The sequence below is a fragment of the Schistocerca cancellata genome, chromosome 10, assembly GCF_023864275.1.
Source record: "Schistocerca cancellata isolate TAMUIC-IGC-003103 chromosome 10, iqSchCanc2.1, whole genome shotgun sequence".
In the NCBI taxonomy this organism is placed as follows: Eukaryota; Metazoa; Arthropoda; class Insecta; order Orthoptera; family Acrididae; genus Schistocerca; species Schistocerca cancellata.
This window is the reverse complement of record NC_064635.1, coordinates 163,227,952-163,246,231: the sequence shown is the minus strand read 5'-3', so window position 1 is coordinate 163,246,231 and position 18,280 is coordinate 163,227,952. Positions and strand designations below refer to the sequence as shown.

At 41.9% G+C, this 18,280-nt stretch overlaps 1 protein-coding gene across 2 annotated transcripts in view; it reads right to left on the bottom strand.

The window, feature by feature from the left end:
* LOC126106628 (sex-regulated protein janus-A-like) overlaps positions 1 to 18,280 on the bottom strand; it is a 34,412-nt gene that overhangs the window by 15,352 nt on the left and 780 nt on the right. For both annotated transcript variants that reach the window (XM_049912984.1, XM_049912983.1), the window contains exon 2: positions 8,530 to 8,665. In XM_049912984.1, the coding sequence (XP_049768941.1) occupies positions 8,530 to 8,658 (129 nt within the window). In that variant the 5' untranslated portion in view covers positions 8,659 to 8,665. The remainder of the gene's footprint in view (positions 1 to 8,529; positions 8,666 to 18,280) is intronic.

Here is an 18,280-nt window from a genome sequence, read left to right as displayed (position 1 = left end):
TATATCAGGCGACAGCTGTAGACGGGAGCGTAACGGATTAAAATAGGGGCACTCAATTAAAAGGTGTCTTACCGTCCACAGCTGAGAGCAGTGGGGACAGAGTGGGGGAGGATCGCCGCTTAAAAGATGTCGATGGCTAAAAGGACAGTGTCCTATCCGGAGTCTAGTTAAAATTACCTCCTCCCGACAACGCGTTCGGGAGGAAGAGGTCCAAGCACAAGGAAGAGTTTTCACGTCCCGCAAGTTATTGTGGGGAAGTGTCGACCAATGCGCGTGCCATAAATGAACAACACGACGACATAAAACGCTCCGGAGATCGGCGACGGGAAGCGATTGAATTGCTGGCCGAAGAAGAGAGACTGCAGCCTTGGCTGCAATATCGGCCGCCTCATTTCCGCAGATACCAACGTGTCCCGGGAGCCAGAGGAACGCCACCGAGACGCCCCCCAGGTGGAGCAAGCGCAGACAGTCCTGAATCCGGTGGACCAGAGGGTGCACAGGGTAAAGAGCTCGGAGATTGAGGAGAGAGCTGAGAGAATCGGAGCAGATAACGTACCGTAGATGTAGTGGACAGCCTGGAGAACAGCGTAAAGCTCCGCAGTATAAACTGAACACTGGCCGGGAAGCCGAAAGTGATTTGGGGTGTCGCCAACAATATAGGCACTCCCTACACCTAACGATGTTTTCGAGCCGTCGGTGTAAATAAATGTGGCGTCCGTCATTTGTCCACATAGAGCAGCAAATGCCCGACGATAAACAAGTGAAGGGGTACCATCCTTAGGAAATTGACAAAGGTCTCTGAGCAGGCAGATCCGGGGACGGAGCCAAGGCGGTGCTGTACCCCAAGTCGTCAAGAAGGTTTTAGGAAAGCGGAAGGAAAGAGAATGGAGCAGTTGACGAAAGCGGACTCCCGGTGGTAGTAGGGAGGAGGGGCGGCCTGCATACCCTACATCAAAGGAGGTGTCGAAAAAAATGTCATGGGCTGGATTAGCAGGCATGGAAGACAGATGGCTTGCATAACGACTCAGAAGGACTGCTCGCCGATTGGAAAGCGGAGGTTCAGCAGTCTCAGCATAAAGGCTTTCCACAGGGCTGGTGTAAAAAGCTCCAGACCCTAACCGTAATCCACGGTGGTGGATAGAGTCGAGACGCCGAAGAATAGACGGCCGAGCAGAGGCGTAGATTATGCTTCCGTAGTCCAATTTCGAGCGCACTAAGGCGCGATAGAGGCGGAGAAGGGCCACTCGGTCCGCTCCCCAGGAGGTACAATTCAGGACATGGAGGGTGTTGAGGGATCGCAGACAGCGAGCCGAAAGATAGGAAACGTGGGAGGACCAGCACAGTTTTCTGTCAAACATAAGACCCAAGAATTTAGCGACGTCTGAAAACGGAAGGTTGACAGGACCTAGATGTAAGGAGGGCGGAAGAAACTCCTTACGTCGCCAAAAATTAACACAAACGGTCTTACTGGGAGAAAAACGGAAGCCGGTGTCGATGCTCCAAGAGTGGAGGCGATCGAGACATCCTTGAAGACGTCGGTTCAAGAAGGCTGGTCCGTTGAGAGCTGTAGTAGATCGCAAAATCGTCCACAAAGAGGGAGCCCGAGACATCAGGAAGGAGACAATCCATAATTGGATTGATGGCACTGGCAAACAGTACAACACTCAGCACGGAGCCCTGGGGTACCCCGTTTTCTCGGGAGAAAGTACGGGAGAGAGTAGTGTTCACCCGCACCCTAAATGTGCGCTCTGCCATAAATTCGCGAAGAAAAAGGGGCAGCCGACCTCGAAAGCCCCAAGAGAACAGTATGCGGAGGATACCTGTCCTCCAACAGGTATCGTATGCTCTCTCCAGATCAAAAAATATTGGTACTGTTTGGCGTTTCCGGAGAAAATTATTCATGACGTAAGTGGAGAGAGCAGCAAGATGGTCAACTGCAGAACGATGCTTTCGGAATCCGCATTGGGCAGGTGTTAAAAGACTGCGGGATTCCAGCCACCAAGCTAAACGGTAATTCACCATGCGCTCCAAAACCTTACAGACACTGCTCGTGAGAGAAATGGGGCGATAGATAGAGGGGAGATGTTTGTCCTTTCCAGGTTTCGGAACAGGAACAACGATAGCTTCCTGCCATCATCTGGGAAAAGTACTGTCGGTCCAAATGCGATTATAAAGGCGAAGGAGGTAACGCAGACTATGGGTTGATAATTGCAGCAACATTTGGATGTGTATACCATCCGGTCCTGGGGCGGAGGAGCGAGAAGAAGAGAATGCATGTTGGAGTTCCCGCATGGAGAAAACAGTATTGTAGCTTTCGCGATTTTGAGAGGAGAAAGCAAGAGGTCGCACTTCCGCTGCACGTTTCTTCGAGAGAAACGCTAGCGGGTAATTTGAAGAGCTCGAAATCTCAGCAAAGTTCTGACCCAATGAGTTAGAAATTGCGACGGGGTCCACTAATGTATCATGCGCGACAGTGAGCCCAGAGACCGGGGAGAAACTAGGCACGCCTGAGAACCGTCGAAGCCGACTCCAAACTTCCGAGGAGGGAGTGAAGGTATTAAATGAGCTAATAAAGAATTTCCGCTCGCCTTCTTGCTATCGCGGATGACACGACAGCATCGCGCTCGGAACTGCTTATAGCGGATACAGTTGGCCAAAGTAGGATGGTGGCGGAAAATGCGGAGAAAACGTCGCCGCTCACGTATTGCGTCACGGCATGCCTCGTTCCACCAAGGAATGGGGGGGCGCCGGGGCAATTCGGAGGTGCGTGGTATTGAACGTTCCGCAGCTGTAAGAATAACGTCGGTAATGTGTGTGACCTCATCGTTGATGCTGGGAAAGTGACGGTCATCGAATGTCACTAGAGACGAAAAAAGTGTCCAGTCAGCCTGGGCAAACTTCCAGCGTCTCGGGCGCATATATGGCAGTTGAGGCTGCAGTCTAAGGACACATGGAAAGTGGCAACTCGAGTGTGTATCATGAAGGGCGAACCATTCGAAGCGCCGAGCTAGCGGAACAGTACCGACCGCAAGATCCAAATGAGATAAATTTGTCGTGGAGGCAGACAAAAATGTAGGGACCCCAGTGTTGAGGCAAAGTAGATCCACTTGGTGGAAGACGTCTAGCAATAGTGAGCCATGTGGAGATCCCCAAAGCGGGTGGTGGGCATTGAAGTCCCCGACCAGCAAATAGGGGGGTGGAAGCTGACCAAGAAGATGAAGGAGATCAGCTCGTGCCATTGGTGTGGACGATGGAATGTATACAGTACAAAGAGAGAACGTGTATCCAGAAAGTGAAAGACTGACGGCGACAGCTTGGAAGGAAGTGTTTAAGTGGATTTGGTGATAATGGAGAGTATCATGGAGAAGAATCACGAGTCCTCCATGGGCTGGAGTGCCTTCAACAGAGGGGAGGTCATATCGGACGGACTGAAAATGAGGGAGAACAAAGCGGTCATGGGGACGCAGCTTTGTTTCCTGAAGACAGAAGATGACCGGCGAGTAGGATCGTAAGAGGATCGACAATTCATCCCGATTGGCTTGAATGCCGTGGATATTCCAGTGGATAATGGACATAGGGTGAACAGAAAATGGAGGAATGTGACCAAGGTTGCTGTCAACTCAACGACTGCTCAGAGCTTGCGACCGACAGCATGGAATGGCATTCAGCCGAAGGCAGAAGATCCTGATCCGTAGGTTGTTCAGGAGCAGCTCCTGCCACCAGCGATCGGCCGGTTGATCGGCCGCTAGCAGTGCGCCTCGGCGACACAGAAGACTGCTGAGGGCGATTTCCGCCAGGTGGTGCTGTAGATGGGACACGCCTTGGCGGAGAAGGAGATGAACTGGGTTTCTTTGTAGCCTTCTTGGAATTATGATGTTTAGATGAAGGAGGAACCGATGGTTGTGAAGTTGGGGTACGTAAAAAATCTTCACGAGTATGCTCTTTTTTTGAAGTCTTGGTGTCTGACTTTTGGGCTCGTGATTTAGCAGAACCCGATGAAGGGTGAGCCATAGAGTGGGCAGGCGAAAGTGGTGAGGTTGAACAGGCGATCTTTGCGCTGGCCGATCTGACGACCGTGGCACTAAAGGTGAGGTCGCAAGTCTGCGTGGCCGCCTCCTTTGTTGGCCGAGGAGAAGCAAGGACAGTGCTGTATTTTCCTGTCGGAGGCACGGTGGGCTGTCGACTGGCGAATAATTTTTGAGCAGCAAAGGTCGACACCTTTTCCTTCACTCTGATTTCCAGGATGAGCTTCTCGTCCTTAAAAACGGGGCAGTCTCTAGAGGAAGCAGCGTGGTCACCCATACAGTTGATGCAGCGAGGGGATGGAGGTGGACAAGCACCCTCATGGGCATCCTTGCCACACGTAACACATTTGGCCGGATTGGAACAGGACTGGCTGGTGTGATTGAACCACTGACACCGATAGCAACGCATAGGGTTTGGGACGTAAGGGCGAACGGAAATTATCTCATAGCCTGCTTTGATTTTCGATGGAAGTTGAACTTTGTCAAATGTCAAGGAGAGTGTGCGGGTTGGAATGATGTTCGTGTCAACCCGTTTCATAACTCTATGAACAGCCGTTACGCCCTGGTCAGACAGTAGTGCTGAATTTCTTCGTCAGACAATCCATCGAGGGAGCGTGTATATAAGACTCCACGCGAGGAATTTAAAGTACGGTGCGCTTCAACCCGGACAGGGAAGGTGTGGAGCAGTGAAGTACGCAGCAATTTTTGTGCCTGGAGGGCACTGACTGTTTCTAACAACAAGGTGCCATTCCGTAATCTGGAAAAAGACTTTACAGGACCTGCAATTGCGTCAACACCTTTCTGAATAATGAAAGGGTTGACCGTGGAGAAGTCGTGACCTTCGTCAGACCGAGAAACAACAAGGAACTGTGGCAACGATGGAAGAACCGTCTGTGGCTGAGACTCAGTATACTTACGCTTGTGAGCAGACATAGTGGAAGGTGACAAAACCATTGCGGAAGAATCCCCGATGATTACCGGCGTCTCCGATGGCGCGCTCCTCCCTTGTGGGGGCCCTCTCTGAGGGCACTCCCGCCTTAGGTGATTGTGCACACCTCAGGTCACACCTCCCGACAAACGGACGGAGGGACCAATCGGCACTTTCGGAAGGTATCAGCTCGGGTAATCACCCCTCCCTGGGCCTGGCTGTTACCAGTGGGGTACGTACGTGTCCTACCTGTCTACCCGGGGCGGGGAATTACGCATTACCCCATCACCGGCTACGCACATAAATGCGTGGGTCGGCCTTCAGACACCCACTGGGAGGAAGAAAGAGAAAGGAAAGAAGAGAGGTCTCAAACGCCGCAGCGGAGAAAAGGGTAAAGAGAAGAGGTAAGGAAAAGACAAGGACAAAGGAAGGAAGAAGACATACAAGTAAAGAAGGCGAAGAATGCGTTACATTTTCGAGCGTCCATCTCCGGACGTAGGCACAAACCATACTCCCAGATGGGGAGAAAGGGAAGGAAAGAGCCAGAGGTGAGGGGAGGAGGGGCGAAGATGGGGGATGGGGAAGGATGCGGAAAGGGAAGGTATGCAGCCCGGAAAGGAAGGAAGGCCACATTAGCTTGGGGTCCTGTGCTCGCTACGCACGTATCCACAAAAGAGTTGTGGACCCCCTGGGGGGACAGTTGTGGACCCCCTGGGGGGACTTTCACATATAATATTGGTCTATAAGATTAATACGCTGCAAGAGAAGCTAAGCTTTCACATACAATGTTGGTCTTCTATGCGCATATTACAATTTAAGATGGATCACACAAAGGTGCCAGTAAAATTTTTAATAACAACATAAATGTCTGATCTTCAGGCTCAAAATTCATCTAAATGGCTTATCATCCAAGAGTTGATTTTTAAATGAGAGTCAAACACTCTGTGAATTAAGAAATTCATCGTACATTATCTCTCATAGTCCTGATGTAACTGCTAGAATGGTACTTTGATGGTGACGCTTTTCAAACCACCATTCGAAATATTTTCCCACGATCTGTTAGAAATAGGTTCGTTTCTGCAGTTGCCAAAGAGCGCCAGATGACAGGCGTCACTGCACTTGCGCAGCTATGATGCCATAGGGAGCCCGTATGTTCGTACCTGTAAAACATTAAAAGATCTTACATTATGTCATAAAAGAAACAAGACATCAGAGGATACTCCAAGAGAATTGGAATTTCGTGACCCATACTAAAATGTGCACATTTAAAGTGCACATTCGTATGTCCAGACTCCCAGTGAAGTAGCACGACCTGATATTAAGCTTTTCAATGTGGTTTTCGGGAAGTAAATTTTCTTGGGAGTACCAGTACTGTGCTATCTCATGTTTGGTTCTTTATTATGGCATAATGCCAAACGTTCTAGAAGCTGAAAATGTGCACTTGAAATGCAGCGAACACAGTGTGCGGAATTAAACACTGTCTCAAATATATTGTCTGCCTTAGTGGAAAAGATTAATGAAAGAAAATTTCTTTCGCAAACCAACAAAAATAACTTCATTATTTCTGCAAGGCAATTAATGCTCGACTGTCAGAGAGGTGGAAATAAAATAACTAAACACATTTTAGCCTTCTGTAATTATGTGAATGTATTTTAATTCACTTGATAGCTCCCGGCCACAGAAATCTGTTCTGTTTTCATTTGACGTGAGAGCAGTAAATGAAGAGGAAACAGCAAAATCACTAAATGTAAACACGGGTCACTAGAATTTTCAAAAATATGTTCATTTTGTAGCGCACATCTTTCTGAAGGGTCTGATGCATACAACGTATGTGTTCGAGGAAATGTAAGACATGTCATAAGTGTGCCAAAGTGCAGTGCCTTGTCTCCTCACACAGCATTCTTCTATTGCACGTAACTGTACTTCGCTCTGTGGAATTCAAATGTGTATATTTCGTAATGGATGCCATCAAACCATATTCAGGACAGTGGAAATTAAAATGTCCTGTGGTACCTCTCCTGTTTACAGTTGGCCAGTTTGACATTAAGTCCCTCTTTTTTAAAAAAAAAAAAAACTTCATTAACTCTACCAGAATTACTGGTTTAGCTATCCCGCTCCGGTTAGGCATTGTTACATGTTCGTACAATGCATTTTCCATGCTTCTTCCAGAACAGAACTTAAAGCAGCTGCTAGCCGGGGACTGTTCAACTGGCCCTTACTAGTACGGCGATCTGTCCAAAAATTTTTTGTAAAAATTTCATTTTCTTGGATGCACCGAGAAGGTAATATGTAATCTTTCTTACCTGTTATTCGTTTATTTCCACTCTTGTAGTCTGAATCTATGGATTTCACTAGTAATTATAACAACGCTCATCATTCGCAAACCCAATCAACCACACAATCGGACAGTGGTTGGCATTCATCCGTTCAGCCTTACTCCGCTCAGCTCTGTCAGATTCCACTGACAGAGGAAACATGTACACTATGCACGCATTCACAAATCAACTTACGACTCACTCAAAATCAACTTAGAACGTGTTAAAAATGTTCAAAAACCGACAGGGATGCGTTTCAAAGTAATATGAATAATCGATAAACTAACGAACTAACGTGCGCTGGATGCTAGTCGCTTTGTGAAACAAGGTTTTTTCTCCTCAAGAATATGAAAATTTGCCCCCCCCCCCCCCCTAGATTTGGACCCTCTGCGCATGCATAAATCTGGCAGCTTGGGCGCTCCAGTAAAATTTTTCCCGGTAGCATCTAGCTGCTTGCTGCGACTGCTTACATAGCCAACAGCCACGTTTCTGTAGCCAGAAGCGGGAGAAGGTACTACTCAACTGTGCATGCGCATGATCCCGCTCGTAACCGCTAAAACGAATCTAATGCAAACAGTTGTGATGTCACGCTAAGTGGAGGCAATTTGTTGTTATGAAGCATTTCACAGTCTTCCTAAAGCCTTTGACACATTTTGCTGTTGGCAGACACTTGTATGAGCAGTGTTTTGTTGCTGTATATGGTGCCTTTCCCTTTTATTTTCGTTTTTTCTCTCGTTTATGTTTTATCGATGCAGTATCGGGACACAGTAATATCCTTTGTTAGTGTATCGGTTATTACCGATCAAAATTACAAAAATTTAACTGAAAGCAAAAACAATGAAAAATTTCTGGCATTCTAAAAAATTCCCAAGTTTTTCCTGGATCTCCCAGGTTGCATACACCCTGCATGTCCATGGCGCACTCCCCCTTCTAAGCAATAAAACGTCCTCTGTCAACGCTATCTGGCAAGGATACCATAGCATACAGGGTCATAACTGTGTAGTTCAACAGTGTTTCATTGAAAATCTTTTGTATGTTTTCAGTTGTATCACCATTCACCATCTCACTTCCAATTTAACAGTAAACACAAACACTATTGTATGCAGATAACCAACCAACCTTAGGCTACAATTCCCCATTGCAAGTCACCGACATCAAAAGAAAAATTCAACTGAGAAAATTGAAAAATGATGCTAAGGACTGTCTCTCAAATAATAATGTATCACAAAGTTGACCAAATATTAGTTTACCAGTTACTGACCACTAATTTGCTTGGTTCTTTGCCATCAGGACCCTCTGGACCAAAGACACGTATTAGAACATACTTAAATGTTCCTTCTGGGTCGATATCCACATCAGGAACAGCGGCAAGCTTCTCTGCTGCTGTCATTAGTGTCCTGTTAAACAGATGTTAAAATTATTCCAGAAATATTTATATACAACAGGTGAGAGAAGAATAGTTCTGCAGTCACAATGTAAACAATACAATTCTGCATCTAGGATTTATACAGGAAAAAATGTTTCCTTCAGAGAAATAATGATCTAATATTTGGATTTTGAAACGTGTGCCTATTAAGTAAATACAGGCATGCCGTGGAAGATCATACACCATCCAAACCATAAAACTATCAATTAATTGTATCCAAAGGGAAACATACTTGAGAAAGCCATAAAATTACAAAGAGAGACAACTGCATCCTCGTAGAAAGAATTCACTGGGTGAATTCCTTCATGTTTGGTGGACTCAAAAATATTTTTAATAAAATTTTTTTGGTTATCGTTTAGAAAGAGCAGCCATTTTTGTTTCAGGCTGAAAGCATTCTTTCACTTTTATAAGTGTCTGTGGTTTTTTAAATTATTCAGTAACGGATTGCCCCAGACCTTTCACATAAGAGGTATTTATTTCAGCAGACACTGGACTATAAATTAACACCATGATCACCCTGTTGAATGTATTCCTCAACACACATTTAATGCCAAAAATATGTGTCTTAATGTTTGCAATATCTGGGCTGATGGAAAAAGTGTATAAATTACATAATTTAAAAATATCTAGGCTAACTCTTTTAAACAATGAGACAATTCATTACATTATCCCGTTCTCAACTTATTTGTTTTCACTACATTGTTTATTGAACAACAGAGACATTTCTTCATTCACTTTGGGCACTGGGTTAAATGTTCGCCTAGTCACAGTCATAAATTCCTGGGGAGAAGGCAACTTCTTTAACCCTTAACTACTATCGACCGTCTCTCAGACCGCTACTAATTTTTTTGTCGAGATATTTCTCACACCCCTGCAAAGCCAAATGGACTCTTCCATGTACCTTCCTATTGGCTGTCAAGCTACACGTGCCAGCATTCTTGCTGCTCTTTGTTTCGTAATTATTTGCCTTGAGAGGTCTCACAGACGTACCATAGTGTTTGCGTGCCGCATTTTTGTTGCATGCTACTGTTTCTCCATGGCGGGGAAAGCTGGGTCTCCTGTGCAACGTGTGTTATCTGAGACAGAGGTCTTCACTTGCAAGATGAGCCTCAGTCACCGAAAGAATAATTCTAAAATCGAAAAATGTGCACCTTTTGCCCTCCTCGTCTGAAGAGGAAAACAAGGTATCCATGTCAACAGTGTGGTGTTCTGATTTGTTTGGAGTGTTCCAGGAAGGTCTGCGTGAAGTGTTTGCAGGTGGAAATTGACTTAAGTATGATTCAGTGGCACATGAAAACAAGTATTTACTTTTTACTTGTAATTTTAGAAGTAAAATGGTGGCAAAGTTTCTCCATTCATAGACTTATGAACTGAAATATTCGCTCTACATTGCAAAGTGAGTCAAACTGAAAGTTGACTTTGCACACAATTTATTGCAAGTCATGTCGGATTCTTCCCCCTAGTTATATTGCCAATTTATAATATAATCCCTCTGATCAAAATCTGTGTGTGAGTAGAGAGCTAATTATTTGCTGTTATTTTCGTAACTCATAAAATAAAAATATACTCCAGATTTCGCTTTGTTTTAATTGTCGAAGTGTTTAAAATACTGCAGTGTTTAAAAAAATCAAATTTCTACAAAAGCCACCTCTAAGAAGTGTAATGAATGACTGGAAGTCAAGAAACTACATATGTTCAGCAAAATTCTGGTTTGATATATAAAATAGAAAAATGCGGTCTGTGAGACACCTCCACAGTAATTGTGTTCCTGTGAATGACCATAGTAGTTAAGGGTTAATGCATTTTTAACGGGCCTCTCAAATTGATCCTTTTCAAATTTTTTAAATGGGATTCTTGGTGCTGGTAAAATGTAACATCCACATCTTGGTTCTGACGAGCAATGTTACCAACTTTGGTAGTCCACCACTGTTCGCCATAGACACAAGCCACTATGTCCTATTTTGAAGTGTCAGTGGTACAAGTTTTCCACAGTGGTGACATTCACTATTAGAGGATGTTGATGTGAACTTACAGTTGAGCAAGTTGTATGACTAAGGTATAAAACAATGAAAATATCGGGTGCCTTTAATCTTATGACAAGTTTTGAATCTTTCCTCCAAGACAATGGCATAGAGTTCTCGTATTTCCTCACATTTAATGAAACATACGTAATCCCTTTTACCTGTTCTTTACAGAATTTGAACATTTCTTGAGGTGTCCAGATTTGGTTCTCATAGGTCCATTGTAGACTAGCTTTTGTGACAGCTCGCTTTGTTGTACCCTTGATGTCATCACACTCATTCTTCCCATGGCATGATGCAAAAAAGTGCTATTCTGCACCAAGCCAACAATCTTTTTTTCTTTGAGAGAGGAGATGTTAATATTTGTTTGCTTTTATATTGGCTTGCAGCACCATCAGAGAAGTACATCAGTTTGTTTATATGGAATTGTCGTGCTGTTTTATGTAGTTTGTTAACTGTAGGTGAAAAGCATGCACTGCTGTAGCTTTGTGTTCAAGGTAATCATTTACAACACAAAAACTATGACTCTAGTTTATCTGGATCTTTATAGCAGAACAGAAATGGACAAACTGTTTACCCAGTGGCGACCTTGTATTTCACTTTAACAACAAAGGAATAGTTTTCAGAAAAGTCAGCAAGAACTATACATTCATCAACTGCCATGGTTTGCTTTTGTCCTTCAGAAATTTATAATGACTTTGGCAATTAAATGACGCACTATCGAGTTTTCAAGGTTAGTAACCAACACTTAAAAAAACTCTTCTCATGATTTTGAGACTCCATTATTCAACTGCACACACTTCAAGGGCTCATTATTAACTAAGTGTGAGTGAACAAATGTTGGTGGAAGGGGGAAGACAACACACAGATTTGTACAGGCTTGTCTACATCTACATGGATACTCTGCAAATCACATTTAAGTGCCTAGCAGAGGGTTCATCGAACCACCTTCGCAATTCCCTATTGTTCCAATCTCGTATAGTGCCCAGAAAGAAGGAACACCTATATCTTTCCGTACGAGCTCTTGATTTCCCTTATTCTATCGTGGTGATCGTTTCTCCCTATGTAGGTCAGTGTCAACAAAATATTTTCACATTCGGAGGAGAAAGTTGATTGGAATTTTATGAGAAGATTCTGTCGCAATAAAAAATGCCTTTCTTTTAATGATGTCCAGCCCAAATGCATCATCATTTCTGTGACGCACTCTCCCATATTTCGCGATAATACAAAATGTGCTGCCCTTCTTTGAATTTTTCAATGTACTCCGTCAGTCCTATCTGGCAGGGATCCCACACCGCGCAGCAGTATTCTAAAAGAGGACGGACAAGCGTAGTGTAGGCAATCTCCTTAGTAGTGCCAATAAAACTCAGTCTTTGGTTAGCCTTCCCCACAATATTTTCTGTGTGTTACTTCCAATTTAAGTTTGATATCATGAAGATCCATTAAGTGTGTAATTTTCAGATTTTTATCTGCTCTCCTTACAAAGATATTGCAGGTCAAAGAATGAAAAAATCCAAAAAAATAATTTTTTTAAAAATAGTGTACACTTTGTGTAAGCTTCTCACTATAAATAGTAGTTATACTGTGTAGTGTAATAGCACAATAAATATTAAGGCTGAGAAATTATTCTTAATTTGGAAAAATACAATTAGGATAGATAAAAAATCTACTCACCAAGTGGCAGCAGAGCTCGCACATAAAAGACGGAAGAGGGGTGAAGGAGAAGGACTGGAGAGGTCTAGGAAAAGGGGTAGATATCGGGAAAGTCACCCAGAACAGCGGGTCAGAGGAGACTTACTGTAAGCAATGTCTTTCCTTCTCATCCCGCACGGTAAGTCTCCTCTGACCCGCGGTTCTTGGTGACTTTCCCAATATCTACCCCTTTTCCTAGAACTCTCCAGTCTTTCTCCTTCACCCGATTACTTCCCCTTCCACCCTTCTGCCTGAAGAAGGAGCCACTGGCTCCAAAAGCTTGCCAATTACAACCGTCTTTTATGTATGTGCTCTGCCGCCGCTTGATGAGTAGAATTTTTATCTATCCAATTAAATAGTTTAAAGAATGAGCTTATTTAGCTTGCAATCAACAAGTTTGAGCCATTAAAAGTAGGGCCTATATTAAGAAACACATTCAGCATGGTTATCATGGTTTTAATTTATGATTCTTATTTGATTCTTATTTGAAATGTCTGGGACAACTCAGTACTGAATAATTAAAAAAAAAAACACCACCACCACAGATGCCTGTAAAAGCAAAAAATAGCCACTGTTTCTAAATGTAAACAATAAAATTTTTTAAAAATGTTTTTAAACCAATTAAACATTCGGGAATTCATCCATAAAATATCAATTTTCTTTTCTGAAATGACCGAGCGACTAGTTAGTTTTTTCCCTGACCCACTAGTCCTAGCTTTCATAAAAGAAATCTTGATTTTTATCAATACCAACTGTCTGCTTTCACCTATCACATCATCAATATGCTGGACTCACTCATCGAAATCAACCACACACTGCAATGACAATTTTATCTATTCTCATAATGAAACAACCATAGGCTTCCCCAACTTGCATTTAAAAATAATGCAGAAGCAATATAAATATGGAAAAGAATGACATACTGTTTTAGAGATAAGGGATCTAACATTCTTTTATATATTTTTTGACATAATCTCACAAGCATTTCACAACGATGTATCCAATTTTGACAAGCCAGCTGTCGCCTTTAGGGTAAAGGCACATACTGGTTTCCATTCTGTACTCAACAACATTGAACACAACAGCAGAAACAGATCTCTGTCTACCGTTGGCTTCAGCAAATGCCTTTAGCCTGAAGACGACCACTGACTGGTTGAAACTAATTACGGCATTGTGAAACGACGCACGTGTTTGTATGGAAGTTTTGTGCATGGATATCATACACACCACATCAGTAGAATGCTACCAGTCAAAGGCAGTGTCAGTAGATTCAAAAACCTTCAGAACTCTACATTAGGGAAGTATCTGATTTAATCCATCTGCTTTGACCCACAACGTCATCAATATGACAGAAACGCCTATGTCCAGAGTATACAAAATGTCGACGATATTGTCACTATGTACACATGCCAACAAACCTACAGAAAAATAGAAACAGTGAAAGTAATCTCACTTCAACGATAAAATGAACTACAGAACAATCATGTGAAATAGGGTGTCTAGGGCAAGGACAACCTAATTTTCACAATACAAAACATCACATCACTCCAAAAAAAGTCTCAACTTACGACACAATGCTACAGCCACAAAGCCAGCAGGAATCGTACAGTTCACTCGACCTATATAGCTCAAACCAAACCCACAATACCAAAAAACCAACATATGCAATAACGAAAAGGGCGCTTATGCAGTTTAGCGGGTACATGCGCTGATCACGAGAAAAGTACCTATTTTTGAAGGAAACGCATATTTCTGAAGATATAAGCATACAAATGCACGGAATACCAAAAAAGTACTTATTTTCATATGGAGGGGGGGAATAAAAAAAGATAAATTAACTGTCTGCTTTCACCAACTTATTCATGTTGCTATGCCAATATGCTGCAGACACTTTAATATATTTCTTCACAGAGTTCTTTATCCATTTGTAATGCTTACAGTTTCATACATCCTAACCATGATAGCTATTGTTGGCTTTGCATATTGTTGCATATGGTATATGTCCCTGTCGCTCACAGTTATGTATCTTGATCAGTGCGCCCAACAACCTATATCTTTCTGCTGAGGCTGTCTGTTTTGAAGTATCGTATATTACTGTGTGTGCCAAAACGTCGAGAAATTTTCCAGATTTGAGCGACTTTGTAACGGAAGATTTATACCATGTTACGGAGAACACCCAAAGCTCTAGACAATGGGCTAGGCAACAAAGTCTTTTGAAGAACAATATGGTGTGTGAAAGTGGGTATTGTGTTGGATACAACGAGATGAAGCAGCGAAAGATAGCGAAATTTGGTGCTGCTCCATTGGCAGGGACTGCAGAAAGAAATATTCAATCAGGAAAATGTCATTTTTTGCTGACAGTCGTTTAGACATTTCTAAAATTTTGCGACTGTCTTACACGTGGGCTTTCGAGCTCAATAAGCAAAAGTTTTTAATGAGGGAGCTCAAAATTGGCAGTGAGCACACTGAGGTCGATTGGTGCCAATTTTGTAGGGATATCTGCCATAAATATTTCTTAATTGAGCCAATAGTTTTGGGCGGCCCTGGCCATACTGTTGAAATAGACGAGAGCTGCTTCATCAGGAGAAAGTACCATCAAGGTCATACTGTGCGAAAGCAATGGGTCTTTGGTGGTTATGGCAGTGAGACAAAGCAAAGCTTTATGGTTGCTGTGCCACGACGTGATGCTACCCATTTTCTACCAATTTTGCAACAGTATGTTTTGCCTGGAATCCCAGTAGTTTCCGATTTGTGGCAAGCTTACAACACCATAGGTAACTTGGGCCACAATCATCTAGCTGTTAATCATTTGCTTTATTTTGTTGATCCCTTTACAAACGCAACCACAAATCACATGGAGTTAGTCTGGCAAAAAGCTAAATAAAAAAATCCTATAAGGCGTTTCGGAACTCACCGTGCTATGCTGAATAACTACCTGGCGGAATTTCTCTGGCGTCAACGTTTTGGGGAAAATCCATTCCACACTTTCATTGAGCAAGTTTGAAAAATCTATCCCAATGCTGCAAATTAACTCGAGGTAGAGCCTAGCTGTTTTTATCTAATCTGTGATTCGAGCTTTAATGTATATCTGTGCAAAATAAACAAATATCATTTTTTGAGAAAATTTTGTTATTAATTCCATCATTAAAAAAAAAAGTTTTTGAAATTCCATGCATACATATGCAATACACCATTTTTTATAAATTTTTTTTTAAGAAAGTTAATTGATTTTTTTTTTGCATCCAAATGAAAATAAGTACTTTTATGGTGAAGAGTGCATCAGATATGACTGTAACACTCAAGATTTGAAATAAAATTTTTTTTGGTATTCTGCGCATGTATGTGCTTATATCTTCAGAAACACGCGTTTCCTTAAAAAATAGTTACTTTTCTTGTGATCAGCACATGTACTCCGTGACACAAAAAGCAGAATCGGACGTTTCCCTCAACCTATACAGCTGAAATGAAGCCCAGATACCAAGGAAACAATAGCTACAACAACGAAAAGTGGAATCAGACATTTCCCTTGACCTATGTAGCTCACATGCAGCTCTTAATACCTACCAACTATAATAATAATAATAATAATAATAATAATAATAATAATAATAAAGAAAACAATGTAAACTTCACACACCTACATAACTCAAAAAACACCACAAAAACCAAAATCTTCAACAACTCGAAAACCCAAAAACACCTATATACACCAGATCAATTAAAACCAACCGAAGTACGATAAATGTAAAACAGACAGAACATCAGAATTACTACAGAATAAAACAAAAATAAAAGTTTATTACCAACAAAAAGCCTGCAACAAAATCACCTAGGTTGACCGCCACTACCACTACACACACACAACTAATCAAACCTAACAAAATGCCACACACATAAAAAACCATCATTGAAAAATGCAAAGATTTCCAAATCCACATTGCAGCACTGGCTACCCATACTCCAATAAACTAATGTTGCCACAGTGATAACCAAGACTCAAATGAACCCAATATCTCAAGTTAAACTCAACATGTGAAGATCCACAACCAGAGGGCACCTTCAAATACAACAACCTGACATCTACAAACACAAACCAATTCCAACACCATTATGTCATGGGTCAAAGAAGACAGGTGGAATCGAACACTTCCAATGGCCCCTTAACATAGTTCCTACCTCATGTAGATAGACAGGTTGTGACGACAAGGATGAATAGTTCTGAAAAATAAGATTAGTGTTTCACTTTTAAAAGTGTTAATCAGCAGTAGGGCCTCCTGGGATTTTGCTTCCTTCACTGTCAGTAGTGACCAGCCATACTGTTTCTTCATAAAACAATTCCTTAATAACTTCATTGTTTAATATGTGGATTCTTGCACTGATGTCACCTCACGTGTAAGATTGTTCCCCCTATTGTTATCTAGACAACAAACTTCAACTCAGACATAACATCACGGTACATAAAAAGATTTTTACACGTTAGTCTGAGAACGTGGACAGTGACTAAGAAAGCATAGCCTAAAATTGCACTTACTTTAAGTTTTCAAAATGTCACAACCCCTTTCTTCTGTCATTCATCACATCTTTAACTTCTGGCAACAATCTGTTAATATAAAAACTGCACTGTTTTTAGAGTTCATGTTAAACCACAGATCTCTCTATAACTGACTGGTTGGAGAAAGGCAAGACAAAGAACTGGTTATGAACAGTTGTGTCCAAATCAATCTTTGAAATGCCAACAGCAGCATTAGTTAAAAATGTGATACCAAGCTTATGAACGACAACACCCTTAAAGTGGTGGAGGTATAAGACTTACAGAACCAACCAACTGCTCACGTAACTAATAACACGAAAACATTAGCGAAATAAAATGCTAGAGACTAACAGGATCTCTGTGGATAAAGGTAGTTTTGGGCCCGGGATGTTCTTTCTATTAATCCTTTGAACATATTAAAAACTTGAAAATACCAGACCATAGTTTGAAAATGGAGCCTCACATAGGTACTTAAATGTGTCTATGGAATGACCTACCAACCCAACCTATCCTAGATATATGTTTACACTAGTCTACAGATCAGCCTGTCAATGTAAATGAACACATATATACATCTTGTATACCACAAGCATTCCCCCAGTCGAACACCATCTCCAGTAGGCCTAGACTTAAGGTACACCTAGCAAACAAAACGGTCCAAGCTACCTGCCACAAAAAATAAACATATTATGATCAAAACACACTCAAAATATTTCACTGAAACAAACAAAATATCCTAGATACCATATGACACACTTCATATAGGCTACCTATGGCTCATGTTGTTCACTGGACTCCAAACAGGTTTAGTATTATTATTATTTTACACATTTATTACTTAGTCCAGTTTCTTGAAGAAATGTCATGAGGTTATCATGGTTAACTTTGTCAAATTAACTTCCAAAGTCATCTTTTTCATAGCGATATTCTTGAATACTGGTTGTTTCTCAGATTCCACACCCACTTCAGAATATCAGCTTGGTGCTTTCTGGGGTTTACATATTAGCTGCACAGTCAAGTTAGGCTGCCAAGACCTTACCAATGATTCACGATACAATAAAAATAAAACTTATTCACAATTCCAATAGCTACACATTTCATGTACCGGTATTCGTAAATACAAATCTTTTACATACTTGGTTCAGATGAAATAATGGCAATGTGTCACAATTATTTCGATGTGAGCAATGAAAATTCACGTAAAACAAGACTGCGATAAAATGCGTGATAAAATAAATATACCGAGGTCTAGAAATAAGCATGATTACACATAAACGGGATGATTAATACAGTTCAATATTAAAAATATGTATTCAACAAAACCATAGTCCTACAGAACTGG